This window comes from Antrostomus carolinensis, unplaced genomic scaffold (genome assembly GCF_000700745.2).
Source record: "Antrostomus carolinensis isolate BGI_N321 unplaced genomic scaffold, ASM70074v2 scaffold26403, whole genome shotgun sequence".
NCBI classification, from domain to species: Eukaryota; Metazoa; Chordata; class Aves; order Caprimulgiformes; family Caprimulgidae; genus Antrostomus; species Antrostomus carolinensis.
The window spans coordinates 11,300-33,599 of NW_010307669.1; the positions used below are offsets into that span (position 1 = coordinate 11,300).

Below are 22,300 nucleotides of genomic sequence, written 5' to 3' on the forward strand. Positions count from 1 at the left end.
TGACCTAATAAAAGAAAAGTCAACTCCTCCAGAGGTCTGATCCAGTCCAAAACAGCTGCTATACAATGCAAGACAGCACTGCATTCCAAGATGCACTGGAATTTCTCTTGTCCTACTCAGAAACACTCATTTAAATTCAGCTGGCATAAGACTAAATAAAGTTCCAGTTCAGATTTCTGAAGCAGTTACCACAGGGTGAATTCGATCAACAAGAGGTGGGAAGAGGAAAGAAAAATAAATCATGCACAAAAGTGAAAATAAAACAAAAGTATCTAGTGGTTTTTTTAAAAAAATAAAAAATAAGACAGCAATAGTGCTAAAGAAACTGCATTTGAAGAAATGGTTTTAAAAAAAAAAGGACATGTGATTGGACTGAAGGAGACAGGCACGTCTGGTTTTCTACTGTCTTCCCAGCCTCTTTCTTGGTTATATTTCTGTCTGAGACATGGTGGACCCTACGTTTTTGGAGCTGTATTTGGTGATCAAAGCATGCAGATACGGAGCTGTCGTCAAAAAAGCTTCCCCTCCCAGTGGGTCTCTTTGTTGGAGCCTTGTTTGCTCAATGTGCAGAAACTCAACTAGAGGAACCATCAGGACTGTTCCTGCTTACCCTACACACTTCTCTCTAGTTTTAGAAGGGGAAAAATCTCAAACTCTTCCCACACCATCACATTCAAAGCAGAAAGATCTTTCTTTCAGATCTGCTGAGCTCTCTAAGCATTTGGGTAAGCTTAAGGAACATAGTAGTACAGGTTATTTATGCTAAGGAGAATATATTAGCCCAGGAGTTCATAGAGGATTGGTAAAACAATCAAGATGTTCCAAGGATGAATGATCTGTCAAATTGCAGGGATGACTAAGGTGAAGGTCAACTGGTGTCTAACCCCAGTGTGACAGGCACTTATTTCCACATGGTTGGACCTCATTAAAATTCAGTCTATGAAAAGAAAAAAAACAAAACAAAAACAAAACAGCAACACAGCTGGGTCACCTGTACCCTACAAAGTGCTTATGTCTCAACATAGCTTTCAGATCCCAGAAGGTCAATCAAACCCTGTTTGTCTCCATACGTAGTTCTCATAGATCGCCATCGCCCAACTCCGAAGGTTGCCATCAAGCAGAAGACACATCAGTCTTTGCAGGTGTAAACCTCTTCTCTCTGGGTGCATTGCTTGCATTCCACATAGCAGCACCAACGGACCTGGCACTGGCACGGACGGGTGACCACCCGGCTCTGCGTATTGTGCCCTCGCCCACAGCAGATGCTGTCACAGTTCTTGTCTTTGTAACATTTCCTTCCCGAAGTCCCAGGTGAGTATCTACTCATCATACAGAAGCTCGGGGAATCGTCAATGTAGACAAGATCCGTAGTCCTTGGGATTTGATCACTGTGACCAGGGATGGACTTCTTGGGTGGGGAGATGTCTCCCTCTCCCGTGGCCTCGTTGGTGGTGCTGCCCACTTTGAGCGATGTCTCGTACTTTTGCTTCAGCTGCTTCCCTATTTCATGGAATGGAGAGAGTTGCCTCCAGCACGTTCGAACAGTACAGGACCCAGATACGCCATGGCATTTACAGGTTGTCTCCACGCCAGCTTTGATGACCTGCAGACACACATGGCCCCAAAAGAAAATCAGTTATGGGGGAAGAAATCAAGACACAGAGCAAAGAAACCATTTGCTAGAAGACACTCCTGGAACATCAAGTTGATGACAATACAAAAACTATGTGCTGGAAGAAGACAGAAAACATACACTACAGGAAATACTTGTTTCAGAAGGACTTTGGTTTCCAAGAATGTGACATTTACCTGCCAGAATATCACTTTATTGCCTAGTCAATGATACCAGTAAGGTGTACAAAGGCTGTCCAGTGCTGGCACTCATCAATGTAGACACAGTTCTGAAGCTGTGATGCAACTAAGAGATTAATATATATTTTAACATTTATTATATGTTATAAATAACAAATATTTATTTGTCTCTTTTCAACAGAACAAGGACATATGATGTAACAAGAGTAGAAGGAGTTGGTTTAATGGAGAGAAGGAGAGTGCTGCTGTAACACACACAAACACACAGGTGGAGTGGTGAACATGAATGTGGACAGTAGGAATCTTCTCCACACCACCACACACAGGACACCACCATAACCTCACACAGCTCCCAGTTAGCAGCACAGGCTCAGTGGAAACATGGTTAAGTTGTCCTGTTTCCACTAGTAGTGACTAGGCTTAACATCCCACCCAGTTCACTTTGTGATTGAGGAAAAACCTTCATGCAGCTGAAATAATAGATGAGTTCTGGAGAACAATAGCCAGGATCACCATCATCAATACCAGCAGCTCCAAAAATCTTCCTGGTAGCTTCTGACTCTCCAACCTGTGTTCAGGATCCTATTCTGGAGTGTGGTAGCATGTTCAAAAGAACCTCCCAACTTGTTTCTGCTAGCAATGAAGAAGCCTGCATGTGCTCTTAAAAACAGAGTGCCATTGCTTGCTAGCCAAATGGATGTTTAATGAAGTACAATTTAAGTACAATTATGTCCTTCTACACCAGGACTTTCTCTCAAAAATTAAGATGTGAAGAAATGGAAAACAGCTTCCTGTGTGAAGGGTTTGGAGATTCCAGGTGCTTTAATGCAACCCCCAGGATTTACTCTGCCTGTGGCACCAGCTGTAGGCAGCTTGGAAGGTTGACCTCTCACACAGAGGGTTTCAAGGGGAAAAAACATGAAATCTGGGTTGATGCTGCAGTGTCCATCCCAGCGGGATCAGTCCTCAGCCCATCAGCCAGTTACCCCTGGGGAATATGAAGAAGCTAGTGGCTGCTGGAAGGACTAGGGGAACAGTCTTTAATTTTCAACCAGAGAGAAGATGTGGGGCAGTCACTCTGCAAGGAGATAAGAGGAGTTTAAATTTTCAGTTTTAGCCATGGGAAGAGACCACCTGCACTAAAGGTTGAATCATCTACCCCCATCATAAGCAAACAAGAGCTGCTCCAGATCAGGATGAGGAACCTCAACTGTTGCTTTGATGTTTCATCAGCACCTCAGGGTGAGCAGGTCCTGAGATTTGATCAGGCAAGATAGTGAGCAAGGCCACAAGTGTTTAAAAATAATCTGATTCAGAGGCAGAAAAGCCACTTAACTAAATGCTGTGTAGAGCTTCTAGTGAGGAGATAAAGTGACATGGCATCACACACACATTCAGGGGCTGTTGCACCCAAAAGTTGTCTACACAAGCCACCACCCAGGGAGGAACAGGCTGCAAAGTTCAAGTCCTGCGTTAGCATAACTTCTAAAATGTATTGGCAGAACCCTCTATAAGGTGTTTTCAACTAGGATGGAAATGTATATTTTATTCCCTCCACAAAAAAAAGCAGAGACCTTAAGACCAAGGTCTTTAAACTCAAGGTGGAAAAGAAAGGGAAGACATTTCTACTTTTGGAAACCTAAGTGGATTATGTCCCTTCTACACCAGGACTCTCGTGTTAAATTCTGTGCCTGCTTACACCTCTTGACTGCAACTGTCATTGGCAAGGTTTGGTTTCAAAGCCTTTATTTAATTTATTATTATTATTTTATTTTAACAGTCAAACACATGCAGTGGGTTCTGTGGTGAGAAATTAAGCTCATCTCAGAGATCCCTAAAGGAGTGAAATAATTTGTTCAAAATATCAGAAAGTAAATGTATATGTTTAATTTATACCCAAAGCAAAAGAAAGTCGGTCTCCATATAGGAAGATGTTCAGATCTTGCTTGGAGATAGCTTGCATGGCAATAGCTTTCTTCAGACCATCCCAAAGCATAAATACAGAAGGAAAAGCAGAGCCATTGGAACCACAGTGTTCACATAACAGATGGAGGAAATAGAAAGAGGAGGTTATTTTTAACAGGAAAAAAAAAAAAAGCAGTATAGGAAGGAAAAGAAGAAAGCACAGAGTGACTCAAAGGTGGTAAGAGCCTCCCAGGTGCTGTAAAGGACCCCATGCTCATAAACCAACTGATGCTAAACAAAAGATCCTATCCTTTTCAAATCACAGAATGGTGGGGGTTAGAAGACACCTCAGGAGATCATCTAGTCCAACCCCCCTGCCAAATTACACAGGAAGGCATTCAGGTGGGTTTGAACATCTCCAGAGATGTAGACTCCACACCCTCTCTAGGCAGCCTGTCCCAGGGCTCCATCAGCCTCACAGTAGAGAAGTTTTTCCTTAAGTTTATCTGGAACTTCCAGTGTTCCAGTTTGTGCCCATTGCCCCTTGTCCTGTCACTGGGCACCACTGAAAAAAGCCCGGCCCCATCCATTTGGCCCCCTCACTTCAGGTACCTATAGACATTGATCAGATCCCCTCTCAGTCTTCTCTTCTCCAGGCTGAAGAGTCCCAGCTCTCTCAGTCTTTCCTCATACAGGAGATGCTCCAGGCCCCTCACCATCAGGCTGCAATGAAGATGCCTCATGGCACAAAAGTATATCCATCACCTTACAAATGGCATCTGGATGCTCTCCCTCACCTTCTCCAGAGATAGGTCTACACCTGGGACTCCTCTGTGGGCAACATGAGAGCAGACACTTTATTTGGACAGTCACAGAGAACCTGTGGTTTGTCCACCTATTATAAACAGGTATTTATAGTTCTAGTTCTCCCTCCCACCCCCTTCCCCAAAAATAGGCTACATTTTGGCTTTAAATGGGTAAGATATAACCACTCCTTAAAATAGCATGTTAGAATAGAGGGGTTTTTTATAGAGTTGCCTCCTGTCAAGGTACTACTGGAGATGTCCTTCCTTTGGGCATCTATGTTATCTAAAAAAGAGAAAAAACAACTTCCCCTCTCTGCCCATTATGGCATCTGCCTACGTTATGGCCTCATGACAGCAGAAGATTGGCTCCAGTCCATTTCCTGACCATCCGGTTCTCAATTATTTGGCTGCATGAGTCCTGCTGAGCACCATGTGCAAATGTGCAATAGGTCATGGACTTAGAATTGGGGTCTGGCCCAATCCTGATATTACAGAGACATTTTTAGAAAGACACTGTGTATAATACGGCCTTCAGCAAAGCCTGGCCAATGGTCACACTTCATTCCTGCAACAGCCAAGACCTTCTCAAATGCAATCCAATAATACACAGTAGCATTCAAACAAGGGACGGGTTACAGAGAGATGTGTTACTGCTTATAGTACTCAGCTGGGCCAGCTTGGTTAGGGGCTGTCACGCTTTGCATGCCAAAGCGTCTAGCCAACTCTACAAGAAATCCCACAATGTTCGAGAAGAGCGTAGAGAACATATTTCAACACTGAGAAAAAGAGAAAAGAAAAAAAAAACAACCCACATAAAAAAAAAACCCACCCACACCCATACTGTCCCTCACATAAAGTCACATTTCACTGGTTATCCAGAAGTAAGAGCTGAGTTCGTCTGAAACAAAGATCCTACACCTGATTTCACATCCAGACCATCATCAAACTGGGCAAAATTGCTGGGATACTGAGGTTATACACTGCAGACATTCATCAGTTCAGGCTTTTCTCCACCCTTCCACCTCAACCCATTCACATCTGCTCCACCTGGAAAAGGAGATGACCACCATTGTACAGTAGAAGCAAGAAACCAAAACAAATTGGCTTGGCTGGTAGACACGCTCCTGTGCAGAGGGTTGGCTGGATTTAGAGCTGGTTGAACAAGGCACGGTCATAAAATGAAGGGAGGGAACTTGGATATGGGGCTGTTTTCATCAGGAGTCACCTCTCCAGAGCTCAGTTGGAGAGTTGATTTTGCAGGTGCAAGGCATCCGCATGGGGTGAGTAGATATGGCACAACACGTGTTGGATATCCAGATACTGATGGATTGGCAGCTAGCAGATGGCAGAAGACCTTCAGTCAGGAATAGGCATGTAGGTTTAGGCACCTGAATCACACCATCCAGCCAGGGTTGACCTCACTGAGGCAGACATTTGAGTTTAAATGCCTACATTTGAGAAACACCTCTACGCTCCCATTTGACTCACCCTCTGGGACGAATTCAGGTGTCTAAATATCAGCATCTAGCATTATTTGAGGTAAAGCATTGCTCTTCACCACCAGCTGCCCCTCCAGGAGCACAAAGGTCTCTCAATGGTACTAACACATATATTTAGGTAGACAAATGCTGCTCTCCTTGTCAGAGCTTAAGAAGTGATCAAAAAAGCCTCTACTGAGTCCCAGTCTGTTTTTTTTTTCCTGACCCACCTCTAGCTCCTTGTTAAGCAGTGGCTAGGACAGCTTAGATATCGTGCACTGGTGGACCAAAGCATAAAAGGTTTCCATTGTCCCTGTTCTTATGAATGCACCAGTTGATGAAATCCAACATGTGGATTTTTATATGGCCACTGTGCAAGTGTGGTGCATCCCAACTGCCCCATAAACCTTCTCGTTGAAGGGCCAGGAAGGGCTCAAGAATGTTATGAAGCAGCTATAGTGAAAATCCTAGAAAAATTTCTTCCCCAGCCAGTCTCCCCTGCTGCTGTCAGTCACGATGCAGCTACTCAAGGCGATGTGTGATGGAGAACTGCTGCCTACGGGCCCCTAACCACCCACGAGCCAAAATTAATCTTGGCAAAGTCCTTCTGTTTCTCGTCTCATTCCTCAGCTTCTACAAAGACCTTCTTCCTCTTGTTGCAGGCTCCTGTCAAAGACACTTAAATCCACCTCGTTCCTTCAGGAAGCAGAGTAAGACTTATCCAAGTCAGCAGGTTGCTTGGAGCAGTGTCGGAGAAACCTTTCCTGGCTGAGTCCTAAGACAAATGAGTAAATGTCTAGATCACTCTTCCAAACCTGGAGGGACTCCCAGGCTAGAATAGCTTAGCTTTTATCATCAAAAAAAAAAAAGAAGTCTATGCAGAATAAGACTTTCATACAATCTTATAATTTCAATTTCTTTTCCAGGGACATCACACAGTTCATAGCTTGATCTGTCTCCACCCTACAGAGATTTGAACTTCTCTTAAACACACACATAGCCTCACCACTTATTTAATAATCATATTTCATCTCGGCTATGATAAGTCACCACATGCATGCTTCTGTCTTGACACAGATGTGAAGTAAAATGTATTAGCTTAAATCCAAATCACAAAACATTTTATGCTCCCCATGGGCTAAACGCTGTCGCTACCACACATCAGAGTCGTAGTAACTCAGGAGTAACAACACAAGTGTGCTTTTGAATCCTGATTGTGTTATATGCTGTAGAGAGCTTCCACCATGAAAGCAAAGTTGAACAAAGACAACCAGTGGATCAGGGATAGCATCACATATTGAAATTACGTCCTCCCACCCTCCTCTGAACAACCACCTGCTCTTGTAGCCTCACAAATAGGAGAGTTTGGGAGGAAAATAAAGCTCTTTGAGCAAATTAGTTTGTTTGACTTTGGAACACAAACTCCCATTTATCTCGTCAGGAGAATATCAAATACTGACAAGGGCACAATGAGGAAAACAATGATGATAGAGCAAGACTGAACTGTCTTTATTGCTGCGTGCTGCTAAGAGGAAATTAGATAGCACTGCAGGACCGCCTGCCCAAATGGCTTTACAAGAACCATAGGGGAAAAAGGATCACAGCAGAGCATTGCTATGCAACGTGTAATCCTTCCTCACAACAATGGTTTGCTACGAAGCTCAGACTAAGTGCCCCCTGGAATGATCAGTCTCAGACATGCTGCAACGCACAATTTCTCAGTGTTTTAGCTGAAACGCTGAGGACAGATTCCCATTCATTCCCAGCTGGGTCACGGGGCTCTGGCAGTAGGTTTTTTTTCAGACAACTCTTGTCTGGGGAGCAGCAGTCCGAAGCGGACACGCAGCCGTGGGAATTCCTCGGTTATATCTCCGCTGTCGTCATGGCTGGTCTGCGGCTCTAAGGCTTCAAACCATTTGCTATGGTTTGTAGGAGAAGAAGGAGCAGATGAAACTCCTTAGAGTTAAGCTCATCCAGGAAAAAGCCCTCGTCTTGTCTTACTTTGGAAAGGGCTCTGGGATGCTTCTTTACAATCGAATCTCTTCCATCCTCTATATACATGTCCTACTTCAATTTAAATAGGCTTAGTTATTCTCTCAGCTCGAGTATTGATGTTCGTTTGGACAGCAGCCACGGTCCCCATTTCTTCACAGTGCCCAAGAGACTAGAAGACCAGACTTGTCTCTTAACACTAGCCATTGCCATTGGTTGAATTATAAGTTTCACAGATTGTTAGTAGGTTGGTTTGTTTTTTTTTTTTCCTTTATTTTTCCTCCCTTTCCCTTTTTTCTTCCACCTTATTAAAAAAGCTCCTCTTTTGAGCATGTTCTCCAACTTGTTTCAGAACATTTTCCCTTTCCACTACCCTTCCTCCTTCAAAAATATGAACACATCCATTAAAATACAAACACTTAAACATAGAATAACATAACCCTAATTTAAATTGAGAACTTTAAAAGTCAGGTTTTTTGCCCTTCAGTATTTCTAGTGTGCGAGAAAGCTCTACATAAACAACTAACTGCAATTACTCATGAGACACAGCAAGCAATTTTTTTTCCAGAGTGTTGATCTCCAGGCCTTAGAAAGACTTTGGCTTAACCAATCTCAGCCTGAAAGAAGGAGGAGGAAAAAATCCAGACAGCATGCTTATGCATTCCTACCTGTCATAACCTGGAATAATTAATACTAGTAGTGACCCTGCAAACTGATCTGTACATATAAAATCAAGAACTAGTCCCAGAGAAGTGGCAATTTGCTGGGTTTGATTTTGTACCTCAGTAAAAGTGTGACGTTAGATTTCATCCTACAGACACATCCCCCCAAAGAAACTACCAAAAAGATGCATTATGTCTCATTTTTTTTCTTCTTTTTTTCCTCCATGCACCAACAACCTTACATGGATTTGTCTCAAAAAGAGGAATTATTATACTTTTTGAGGGTGCAGAAAAACCAGAGTGATTAGCATTTAAGCTTTCCTGTTCAACAAACTCTGGAGTTTGACTGGAATCGAGTTTGCTAGTAGGAACTGTATGAGATAGGATGGGCAGTGCTTGGAGACACTGTCTCTGCAACAGGAGACCAGGCTGCAAGTCACTGCTTCGCTACGCCTGTGTGTGACCTTTAGTAAGTCACTTAATCTTTCTGGGTCTCAATTTCCCCTCTGTAAAACAGAGATACAGAAATGAAGAGGGTGGTATGCTCTGATAACATGTTATGTGATAGCTCATGAAGTTCCTCAGATAGATGATAGCTGGGAAAACATCTACCTGATATGGAGAGTCCATCTCCAGTGCAGGAGGCACGCTCAGCCCTTGAGATAGATCCCTGCCAGCACCGCCTAAGGAGAAAAGCCATTCCTTGCATGAATTCCAAAACCAGCAAGTCAACAGCATGGAAAGGTCCATGAACCTCCCACTAGCCTCTCCAGAGCATCCATATGGTTTCAGAGATACAGGCACAATGTGTCATAGAACCATAGAACAGTATGGGTTGGAAAGGACCTTAAAAGCTCATCCAGTTCCAACCCCCCTGCCATCAGCAGGGACACCTTCCACTAGACCAGGTTGCTCAAAGCCTCATCCAGCCTGGCCGAGAACACTTCCAGGGAGGAGCAGCCACAGCTTCTCTGGGCAACTTCTTCCAGTATCTCACCACCCTCACACCAAAGAATTTCTTCCTCACATCTCATCTAAATCTATCATCTTCCAGTTTCAAGGCATCACCCCTTGTTCTGTCACTCCCTGCCCTTGGCCAAAGTCCCTCCCCAGCCTTCCTGGAGCCCCTTCAGGTACTGAAAGGCCACTAGAAGGTCTCCCCAGAGCCTTCTCTTCTCCAGGCTGAACAGCCCCAACTCTCTCAGCCTGTTTCAGGATGGGTCTGGACATGAACCCTACAGCAACAAGGGTGACAAAGATCCTTCAGAAACATTCATATAGTCTGCACAGACCAAAATAGGTTGGTATCACACAAAAACAATTAAGGAAGCCTCATGAAGGGAACCAGTTTCAAGAGGAGGATATTGCCTAAAGAGAGACCTTTCGAAGGGGAGAAATTTTCTTGTCCTCCATTTCCACTCTCCCACAGTTTTGCACTAAACACTCTTGGTTCTAAAGGAGACTGTGGTTATAACCCTGACTTCAGGGTGCTGAAGGCAAAGGCTTGTTTGTGTCCCTCCTTCCAGAAGGATAAAGGGAAAAGGGATTGAGAATATGACATTTTTTTTTTCCTTGGGTAACAGCAGTCCCCTTTAATAGTGCCCCTTGGATCTGTAAGACATGCTTGACCAGACATACCTCTGGAAGAGGTCAGCACTCCTGGGATTAAGAAACTTAGCAACGCTCCAGAGAGGGAATTGGAAAGTCATGTTTAATGATACTTTGCTGAGAAACTGGGCAAATTTAATTAAAACATCACTTACTGAAGCCCAGTGGAACTAATTGAGTGCTCTAATATTCCAACTTTTCATTAATGGGTTACAAAAGAGGGCTGCACTTGTGTGTACAAGGGGGAAAAAGGAGGGGAGAAGGATATAGAGAAGAGAGCTTTAGCAAGGCTGCTTGTGCTTCATTTAATATAACCAAGAAACTTCATTGCTGGCAACGGAGCTTTAATACAGTTGACTTCTCTCACCACCGCCAACCCCCCTTCTCCTTGACACATTACACACATCTCCCCCCAACACACACCCTCTCCACCCAAGACCCCTCTGAAAGAATAGCTGAATGAGTGAGAGCAGATTTTGCAAAGGAAGGGAAATTGCTTTTTTAATAAGTGGTCTATTCAGAGTTCCTACTTTTCAATAAAGAGAAGGCTGGAGAAGTTCTGGTCTAATTACCTCATCCTCACACTAGACAAGCTCACCCTTTCATTAGTGATTGAGGTCATATCATATAACTTTGTGAGCCATCATGGGCACAACACTTTCAGTGATTATTTCATTGGTGGCGGCAAAATTACAGTCGGCCCATCAAAGTTGTAAAAAAACTAAAATAAGTAAAATAATAAAATAAAATAATAATTAAATGAGAACGTCTACCAAGAGACACTAAAACTAGGCGGGATAGGATAATGTCACTCTCACAGAAATACACACATTGTTTGCTAGTGTGACACCATGGAGAAACTGCCATGTTGAGTAGAATGGTGTAGTGATAGTTGCCAAATCAGTCAGTTAAGCACAGGTTCCTTTTTTGATGGGTCTCAAAGGAATATTTAGACATTTTGCCATGGTTGGAAGTAATTAGAAGGGAAGGATTATATATGTTGTTAAGAATCAGTGAGAGACCACCAAGCTTGTGCTATATCTTTAGTAGATATTCCTCCATCCCCTCAGCGAGCACATACATGCACATCCATACATACGCTGTAAGCACACCAACACAGGCTGGCCCTGCAGTAAGCTCCTGTAGCAAAGTACTCGAGAATAAAGTCTCCTTGTTCATTCCCAGCCCAGTGCAAAGCAGTCTAGAGTGCAGCAAAGGTTTTGGTTCATGCCCACCACCACAAGAAGGACATGGAGATGCTGGAGCGTGTCCAGAGAAGGGCAACGGAGCTGGGGAAGGGTCTGGAGCACAAGTGTGCTGAGTTCCTGGCTGAGGGAACTGGGGGTGTTGAGCCTGAAGAAAAGGAGGCTGAGGTGAGACCTTCTCACTCTTTACAACTACCTGAAAGGAAGGTGTAGAGAGGTGGGTGTCGTTGTCTTCTTTCAGGTAAGAAGTGATAGAATGAGAAGAAATGGCCTCAAGTTGTGCCAAGGGAGGTTCACATTGGATATCAGGAAAAAAAATTTTCACTGGAAGGGTTCTCAGGCACTGGAAAGGGCTACCTAGGGAAGTGGTTGAATCACCATCCTTGGAGATATTTAAAAGACAGGTAGATGAGGTGCTCAGAGATATGGTTTAGTAGTGGACAGGTATGGTTGAATTCACTTATCTCAAAGGTCTTTTCCAAGCAAACAACTCTATGATTCTATGTATGGCTTCACTAACAGACAAAATCTGTGGTTTGGTTAGAGGAAAAACACAGCAGGTGCTGAGTAGAAATTCAGAAGAGCTGGCTTCAGTCTCCTGCTCTATCATCATCTTTCTGCATAATCTGGAGAAAGGCACTCGATTTGCATCTCAGATCCTGCTCGAAATAGCTGTAATCACCTTTTTGGAACTCACAAGGACATTTAGGACATTAGAGGCCATAAGAGCATCTTTGTTATATAACATGTGCTCCAGTTCAGAATTGTTCAGTTCCAAAATGGCACAAATCAAGGCTATCTGCACTTCTTCTATATTGCCTTTGATTCACGTCAAATACATATGAATTATTGCCCAAATAACCAAACTAGGTTAAGTTCAGAGTGGTTTCGGACTGTCATAGCCACTAGGGTAGCATCTCGTGCTATTTAATGGTTGGAAAGTCTATCAGGCAGTAGTTAGTTGATGGGCAGCTTCTTTCAAGAAAGACAAGTAGAGTAAACATGCTGAGTTTCATATTGAACCCACTGCCTTCATGAAGGAAAATATCAATAAATTCAGAGAGGGAACCTAGTACTGCCCGCCAAGCAAATCTCCTCCTCCACCAACGCTGCACTGGCAGTGGGACTAGGAGGAAGGAAGCAGATTGAATCTGATATTAATCTACACTCAAGTAGCGTCAGAAACAATCCATCAATGACAACAGGAAGGCCAATGCTCAGGTGTCAGATCAGTTTTGATATTTTGAAATCTTAAGCAAGCATTGCAAGTTTTGACCTTGCAACTACAAAGCCAGCCTGGGTCCTCATCTCTGACTCAAATATCTCTGGTCATCTTCTTAATGACACCATATTGTGCCTATGGTTTAGGTACACACATCCTCCCTATATAGATGTACGTTCTCCTGATCTTGAACCACCATCCTTCTAAAAGTTTCCCTCTCAACCAGCAGTTTGGTTGTTCTCTGACTGGCTTCATGGTCCAGTTGTGAATCTGGTGGGGCTGCTTGGCTTGCCTTTCAACAAGACTAAGGTACAATTATTCTAGAAGCATAAACAGAGAATTCATTGCAACCGCTGCTGCAAATAGGCAAGGAAAGCTGTCAGACAGCAATACCAACTCGACAGACACAGCGTGGGTGGACAAAAATAGGAACACTGGATCACTGACCTGCAGCAAAGGTCTTTGACTTGGATTGCCATGAGGGCTCTCAGTGTCTGGACAACCGTCACAACTGTTACTCAGCTGTTTAGCTGCAGATATTACACTAGTGCTTAGAAACCACTGCCAATGACCAGAGCCTGACCGTGCCAAGTAAAGTGGAGGCAGAGGATGCATGAGAGTCCCTGACATCTCCCCTTCCCCTGGGAACTAACTCATAGTGGAATCAGGACAAGAAAGGGCAGGCAGAAAGGAGACATCCACCCCCTCCACCTTACCCTTGGAGTTTGTTTAGCTCAAAGTCACATAGACAACGTAAAGCAGAGATGACAAACTAGGACACCTAAATCCAAGACTGAGTTTCAGCCATATGGGCATCCTGACTGCAACTACTTGGGGAGAGCACTGGGAGTTAGCTCAAGTCCCTTGGGCAAGTTTTTTTAGCCCCACCACTGCTGGAGGGGAGATATTCACAGGGTTACAAGAACATGCCAGTGGCACCTAAAGCCACAGCCTTGCAGGCTTTGACGAGACTGTATTATATGACTCTGGAAAGGAAGGAGAGCAGGAACATCTCACAGCAAACTCCAGCATGAAATCACAGTCTCCATGGACCACCTTCTCCATTTTTAGTCCCATCTGTTACACAGCCAACTCCAAAGAGTTGGGACAGGCCCTTGGGAACAACCAACCATAAGGATTAAAACAAATTTCATCAGTCTGCAAAGCCTGTTTCACACGCCAAAGAGCTGCAACAGGAGTTCAGAGGCACTGAGCCTTTTAATCCAGAGGCAGAAAAGCTGTCAGTCAAAGCCAGACACCAGCTAAATCCAGGATATTTCTAATCCTGATCTCAGTGCTGTCTAGGAGCATCTGGTAGTGGGGAGAGGGGGAGACTTTTTGCTGGCCAGCACTCGTTGGTGGCATTCTCCGATGCCCCAACTCTGTTGTGAGGAATGACATTTTATGCATACACACAGGAACAACTGAGCTGGGATGGCGATTCCTAGAATGCACAACTGGCTGGGCTGCATTTGCCTGGGAAACTGGAGATCTAGGTTCCCCCATCCCAGCCCCAACCCTCCATCCAATCACATAGACAATAACAAGGCTTGAAGGCTATTTATAGCTTTACAGTATGTCCCCCTTCGAGGTTGGCGCAATGAAACACTGATCCTAAGCACCTGTGCTGGCCAATCTGAGGGATTTTCATGTTCAAGCAACTCTAGGTTAGGTACAGCCAAACAAATTATGGGAGAAGGTGGAAAGCCCCTTCCATTCCCTTCTTTTTGCTGGGATGACCCAGTAATTGCAGACACTTTGTTCTTTCCATCAGTCCTACAGGGAGGCCCCCCAGGCAGGAGGGTAAATCCTCATGGGAGGAACATGAGGTAAGGAGCAGAAAACCTTCCAGCTGAGAGGATAAGGATGGGAAAAGGAAAAAGAAAAAGAAAAAAAAAAAAAAAAGAAAGAAAGGACTATACACACTGCCAACTGCAAACCCAGCAGCTCTAGGCAGAGTAAAAAGGTGACGGAAAATAAGGCTGAAGGGACTTTTAGGACTGAGGTCAGTCAGAGAGAATATCTCCACCCTGGTTCCCTGCCAGATGTTCATTCAACCAATTTTAAAGGAACCTGGCTATGGAGATGCTACACTGTCGATGCTCGACTGCAAGAAAAAGCATCCCTCAGCCTGTGTTGTGGCATCATAAATCCCTTCCTCCTTGTCCTACCTCAGGCAAGCCTGGAGAACCTGCCTTTCCATCCCTTTGCACTGTAAGAGCCTCTCCTCCCTGTGGAAAACCAGCATTTTTTCCCCTCACCTCATGTTTTCTAGACCTGGACAGTCCTATTTCCTTCCCTCTGGTCTCCCTCCAACAGTTGTGCACAACTCTTGAAGCACAGTGACAAAACCAAGGCACAGTCCCATAACTGAGACTTCACCTCTCCAGCAGAAGGGCCACACCATGCATTTTCCATCCAACACTCCTATTTCCACACCTAAGTGCAGCACCTTATTGCCCCTCCAAACCCCACAACAGCGTGAACCCCCCACCCCAAGCAGCCTGCAACGCACCTTCATGCCCACAAGGTTATTATGGAAGTCCACCCTGGCTCGCAGGTCTTTGTTGGGCTTCCTCCCCAGGAACTCCTTGACAAATTTATTGCTGTATTTCAGGTTGTCACCGCAGCCACCCCACTGCCAAGCCTCACGGTTCTCCAGGTCGGGAGCCTCGTCACAGGTACAACGCTCCATCCGTCCTGCGCTACACGCCTTGGCCATGGCATGTGTCAGCCCCGCAGAGGAGATGGCGTACAAGAAGGCTGTCTCCTTAAAACCTGCAGGAGAGAAGAGGTGGTGGTTTTAATTGCAGCTGGAGAAAGGGTTAAAAAAGGAAAAAAAAAAGAAATCAAGGTAGAACCCATTGTGAGAAGAGTTTGAGCGATGTCAAAGCACGCCGAGCTCTACACGTATCGCCAATGGTGGAGAGGACACAGTAGAGGGCAAGGAATGATGGATAGAGGTGGCACAAGCCAGGATTCAAGAACACAAATAAACTCTGGCCAGCTCTGTGGCTGTCACTCTGCAGTCTCCTCCTGAAAACAGAAAGAGGCGAGCAAAAGCTGGACAAGCCATGGAGGTACCATCATCATTGTACAGCAATATTGCTACCAAGGGGACACCAAATAGCAGGAACCCAGTACAGACTTCCAGTTTGGTGGTTGGGGTAGAAACCATAAAGGCTCCACTGGGTGTTACTTCAGTCCAACAAAATTGCTAACGAAAGGCACCTGAGGGCTGGGAAGGACACAGTAGCCAGTCTGTCACCCAACGCAGCACCTCACTCAAATGCCTCAAAAAACAGTTCACACCTCCAACTTTTCATGTATAATCCTTTTTCACAGCTCCATGCTCACCTACAGGGATGCAACAGCATCTGCTCCCCCCACCCCCCACAACATGTAAACTGAGGCCCAGAGAGACCCATAATTTCAATCAAAATGATAAAAAACAGAAATAAAAAGCAAACATGGGCAGTATTTATAGCTCTTCATTCTCCGGCTGTGGAAGCCGTAAACGACTGCATATTTGAGATGCAATTCCAGAACAGCTTTGGATCTGACTCAAGAAATCCCCCACTCAAAAATAACACAAGTGGATGGTGACAGTAGTGGATATATCTGTAAACTGGTGTGTCAACCAAGGACATGCAGAGACACTGCCAGGTCATTTTTGGAACTGTTCCTTGGGAGATTCGTGGTAGTCCAAGCAAGCTCATGGAGAGCTAACCTGGCCCATCCCCAGAGCTTGCCTTCCCAAAGCACTCCCAGGTGCATGATGCTGAACTTCAGCAGAACACAGATGAAAATCCAGTCCAGGAGACTGAGGTTTGGTCCTACAAAGTGGGTTGATTCAAACCAGATCATGGTCAGAATTGTCCTACTGCTCATCTGGAAAAGAAGAGCAGGAAACTTTTCCTTATTGGAAGGAAGGTTAAAATAAAACAAGATCAACTCCACACTCACTGGGGACACCATAAAGAGTGGTCAGGGGTGAGAAATAAAATTTGGGGATTTTTCTTCTCTTTGTTTTTTCTCTGAAGTTAGACCATGTCCTCTGGCACCACAGAAACATCTTCATCTCAGCAAATTCTCTCATTAAAAATGGTGGGAGAATTCTTTACTTAATTCACACAACAAAAACTCATGGATATACAGACCACCAAACTCCTCTAGGTAGAAAATATCTTCTGTGCAGCTTTCATCTTCTGTAGGTTAGTTCAGCTTTTTCTAGGTGTGGTGGTTACACCTTAGGTCAGACTTCCCACAACCCTGTCAGAAGGATGCCACTGCTAGAGGTAGATACTCCCAAGCCTCTGTGCTCCTGGGTTGCAGAACTGGCCTCTTGCCACTGTGACTACTTGTGCTACAAAATGGAAAGGTACCAGTGTACTACCAGAAAGTCCTCGATGGAACAGGGCATGTAAACTCTCCTCTAAGAGTCTGAGACGTTGCAATTAGCATCAAACAGCCTGGATGTGGTCCAGTTGAGTAAATAGCCCAGATCGACAACCTGTTGGAAGGCCTCCTAGTTTTAAGCACTGAATTCAAAGCAGTTGTGAAATCTCAGGGGGAAAGTCAGTACCGTGCAACCACAATGCATACCAGGTTTGACAGGAAGCCAGGAGGAATGGCTTGTTTGCCAGACACTCCCTGCTTCCATCTCCCCATCAACTCTACTCCTCCCATTCTCCATCACTAAAAGCTTCACAAATTCCTGGTGCCCATCAGCACGGGTATCATCTCACCCACAAGCAGCTCAGGCAGCTTCCAGGCAAGTCCATGTGACATTTGGTTTTGGCCAAATTTAAAGTCATCTCCTCCATGTACTATTTGATTGCACCAAGATATTTTGTAACAAGATAATGAGCTTTAAATCAATGCGGGCATTCTAACCCTGGGTGCATGGACAGCCTGCCTGCCACGGCTATCCAGTTTCAGCCATTTCCAAAAATTGTTTGCGAGTATCCAAAGAGGATAACAAGTCCCTTAAACAATCCCCCGTTATTTTAAGAAACGGGTTGCATCAGCCCAAGTTGTAAACCAGCAGCCTGGCCAAGTGTAAAAATGAAAGGAGGAACTTTTCTTAAACCAAAAGTGGGGTTTGCCCCCTTCCTTATATATAGATATATTAATTATTTTTGTCCACTCTCTCTTTAAAATGCTGCAATGATCCTGGAGGAGAAGAACCAAGCCCACACTAACATATTTGAATAACTCTGTCTTAGTGGGTGATACATGTGCCCCTTTTGCCCTGGGGTATCACTTGCTGCAACACTGAACCAGGAACCAGCAGCTCCCAGAGAGGAGGAGAAAGATTTACAGGGCGGGGTGTTACACCATGGGAACAACCTCTGAAGGATTTACAGCATCGGTGGAGGGTAGAGATGTTGCAGGAGCATAAAACATGGAAGAATGAGACAGCAGGCAGAGTCTTGCAACCCTCAGAGCTACCATTTATTACACAGGGTCCTGACAAGCGATGAGAGGAGGGGGGGAGGTTCTTGATAGTGTTTTAAGGCAGCTCAACTTCAGCCAAGGGTTGCCCATGGGGGCAAGAACATCTGAAGGAACAAGCTGTGGCCTCCAGGTGTCAGCATGAGAAAGTGCTTGGCTTTCCCAAGGCACCACTAATCCAGAGACTCCTCTGGCATGCAGGGATATTTTTAAATGTCTTGCAGCTCTGGCTAGACCTCTTGAGTTTCATAAGGACTTTCCTTGTTTCCACCGCAGTCAGTGACAGTGCATTAGTTAAACCCTAGAGCTTCTGAATTACTCCTTCTCACTAATTAAGCAAAGGAGGGTGCTTTGCAAACCTCTGGTCTTATCTTTGAGTACTTCAGACCCTAGTTTTCTAGGTCCAGCTCCATCACTAAGTGTGGAACTTTATGGAAGTCACTAAAGCCCTGGAGACCCATGTAAGCTATCTGTAAGATAGTCCTGCTGCATCGTTAGCTTCAGTCCAGAAATAGGACTTTACTGGAAGGGTACAGGAAACTGGGCTAGATGAGGTAGCACAAAGGAAGGAGATAAAAATACCACCTGCTCCTCTAATACTGTCTCTCAGCTTCTCATCATCTCCACCTGAGCTGCAAGGAAGGGGTGTGGGAATTACTCACCACCCATCCAAGAACCTTTTCCCTGGGCAGAGCAGTAAGAGGACACACAAATATTTGCAGGTTTTGCCCTGCACTACCATAGTGCTCCTCTTGCCCCCACTAAGAGGACAACACAGAAGAGTCTGATTTGCCTTATTTCCCTGAACAAGGCATTTTCTCAATCGCTTTCCTGAAAGGTTGATTTAATCACTAGGAAAAAAATCATATTTTTTTTAAAAAAAGAGAAGATAGTTTTGGGAACTTCAGTACCTTCCCCTCTAGCAATAGCTCAGCTTCAGTAGAAATGAGGAGGAACCATAGCTACTGGCTGAAGACATATACATGAGCATCTCCAGATGCAAGAAGAGCCGTGGCTATCAATGGGAAGCAGACAGGGGTTGCTTCACTAGCACAAGCACATAAATTACTGACACATAACATCCTTTGCCTGCTGTGCACTTTCATGTATGAGCTGAGCCTGGTTTTATCTTGACATTCTACAACCTCTTTATGGACCGCTGGGGAGGTGGTGACCCACTGTTGGCACAAGATGTCACCACTCTGTAAACTGCCAGGGAAGCTGATGGGTGCTGGAGGTGCCAGCACGCCCAACCAAGATTCCCACCCTGCTCACCTCTCTTTAGCAAGCTGGCCCGGTAACGACCCTCGAGGGTGCAGTTCCAGCGCTCAAAGCGAAATTGGTACTGGCATTCCAGTGCGCTCATGCTGATCGCCTCCATCAAGGTCTCGGCCACGCCGGGGTCCCGCCGGCACATCCTGCGTTGCTTCTTCTCCAGCTTTAGGCGGTCACAGACTTTGTAGTGGGCTTTGACGGCAGCTTCCTCCATTTCTGAGGTCAGAGGGAGGATGGTCAGGGGTTCATTTCCTGTCAGCCTGTGAAGGAATAGAAGGGGACAGTGGTGAGGTCAGAGAAATACAACCTGTGGTAGAAATGAGGGCTGTGGTGGGACTGGGCTCTCCCTGGCTGAGCACCCATGTGGATTTCTCAATGCCTGGGCAAGGAGTGATTTTACAGCAAGGTTCTCTCTTCAGTGTGTGTGCAAGGTGGGAGCAAGAAGGGTAAAAAGAAATATTTGGATTTACATCCTCTACCAACTCTCACAAAGCTTGTTTGGACATAAGACCTTGGCAATCTCCATCACAGGACTGTGTTGAAAACTGAAGTAGGGAAGAAATAATTGAAGGTACTTAACAACATGAAGTTGGGAAACTAGCAAAAAGAAAAGAGCACTACAGCCACTTTTGTGTGCATAAGTGAAAAAAATCATTTTAGCACATCAAGCAGAACTGTCTTGAGAAGAGGGAGAAGGTGATTCGCTCCACCAGACCCCAGGTGACACAGCGAGAAAGCACGTACAGGCAGAAGAGTTCCTTACATAAAACCTAGTGAGCCACAGCCTGAGGCTTAAGAACAGGACACACTTTTACAGGTGACACTGCCAAAAGCTTTTACAAAGGAGAATGAGCTCAAAATTTTTAAAAATGACCTGAAGAAATACATGTCCCCTTGCCTTCTCCAAGCACAAGGTCCTTGACTCTGTACAATGTGCCACAAAAGAAGCCAGCGTACTGTTCCCGGTGTCAAGTGACGAGTTGCTGGAAAAGGACCAGGCTGGCATCGGCCCCGGGGAGTGGAGAAGCTGCAGGAACATCTGCTGGGCTCATGAACAGTTTGTTGGCCAAGCTGCCCGCACCCCACTCTCCTGGCTCTACCCTTTTCCGGCCAGGTGCCAGTCCACGCAGTCAATGAGAATCACTATGTAGGGTTTTGAAGGACCTGAAGACACATTTCCTCAGCCAAAAAAGGAAGAATTGCTTAAAACCAGAACTAAAAACATGCTGGAAACTTGAAATCCTCCACAGGCAAGAGCAGGGATGGATTGTAGGCTCAGACACCTCCATCGCTGCAGAACCACCAAGGTAAATGGAGTGGTGGGCGTGGTGGGCAACATAATGCTCATCTCCTTTGCTGAATGCAGAGAGATCCTGGAAACCCTCTAAAACTTCACCTGCACTAAGGGAACAGTGGTTTGTTGGGGTTTTTTTGGTTTTTGTTTTTTTTTAATGAGGATTTCTGTCTAATCAGGGGACACATCCTGCCAGGAGCACAGTCCTCAAGGGCAAGCAGCTAGGATGCTTCAACTCCCAAACTTACTTGCACAAAATCCTGACCTGAGCCACAGTCAGTAACATATCATGCAGATCCAGTCATTACTAATGATATAATGAAGTGATTTAACATCAGATGTCTAAAGGAGGGAGGAAAAAAAAAATGGCTGGGTTTGGATTTTTAGGAGAAGAGATGAGGAGGGAAATATTCCCCTTCAGTTACCTTCAAAAGTATTAGGATTTTCATTTAAAAAGCAAACAAACAAACAAAAACCACCTGCAATGGTAAAAAGTAAGTCAGTGATTTGTGGGAAACATTGAAAATTGGTTTAACTAATGTAAATTCCCTAAAAAATAGGCTTTTCCCCAAAATTCTGCTCCCCCAAAATGATAAAAACATCCAAAATGCCAAACAGCAAGCTCCACCTGAACAACTAACAAATGCTAACCCTTCTGTTTTTGCTCTGTCTGGACTGGGACAGAGTGTGGATTTGGGCTTGACTGCTCCTCAAGGAGACAGGACATCACCCAACCTTGGTGCCTTGTTCACTGAAGCTCAGAGCAGGTTTGTTCATGAGAAATGTGGTTTCACCTGAGCTTCCAAGTAGTAAAGAAAATCTCCAGGACATTTGTTCCTGACCTTCAGCAATACTTCTGCTTTGAAAGTTCATTGCTGCAAGCCTTCAGTTGGTGCAAGAGATATTTTCAGCTGGCAAAGAGAGAGGGAGACATAAAAGTATTTGCTACAGTTCCTCCTCCCCAGTTTACCTTTCCCACTGAGCAGGTCCTGTTCCAATACATTTCTGGAAAAATATAAGCTCCGAGTATCACGTAGCAGATTGCTGTCACATTGAGGAGGGACACAGAAATTGATCCTACAGCCAAGGTTTCTGCAGAGGAATTAGTGATTTTGAACCCTTTCTCCACCCTCCCCTTTAGGGAGATACTTCAAAGTAGAGCTGCTGATAGCACCACCCAAATGCATGTATCTCCACAGTGGGTCCCAAGAAGAGTCCTTGATAGGACAAGAGGAAACAGCCTCAGGTTGTACCAAGGGCAGTTGAGATTGGATGTGAGGAAGAATTTCTTTGCTGAAAGGGTTCTGAGGCATTGGAAGGGGTTGCCCAGGGCAGTGGTGGAGTCCCCAACCCCTGAGGGACTGCAGAGTCGTGTAGACATAGTGCTGAGGGACATAGGTTAGTCGGGGACTTGTCAGTGTTTGGTTCATGATTGGACTTGATGATCTTAAAGGTCTTTTCCAACCTAGGCAATTCTGTGATTCGAGTCACCTAAATAAAAACAAAATAAAGAGCCTGGGATAGGGAAAAGGTAGAAAACAGGATTTGTGGTGAGCACAATGCCAGAGGACAGTTCTCCAGCAG

General features: G+C 44.9%; 1 protein-coding gene across 1 annotated transcript; it reads right to left on the reverse strand.

Moving 5' to 3' along the window:
* Positions 1-942: 942 nt before the first annotated feature.
* WNT9A (Wnt family member 9A) lies at positions 943-19,679 on the reverse strand. Its single transcript, XM_010165517.1, has 3 exons — positions 19,423-19,679; positions 15,206-15,468; positions 943-1,603 (listed from the first exon to the last, which is right to left on the reverse strand). The coding sequence occupies exons 1-3, from the start codon at positions 19,634-19,636 to the stop codon at positions 1,130-1,132; spliced, it is 951 nt and encodes a 316-aa protein (XP_010163819.1). The 5' UTR covers positions 19,637-19,679; the 3' UTR covers positions 943-1,129.
* Positions 19,680-22,300: the final 2,621 nt, after the last annotated feature.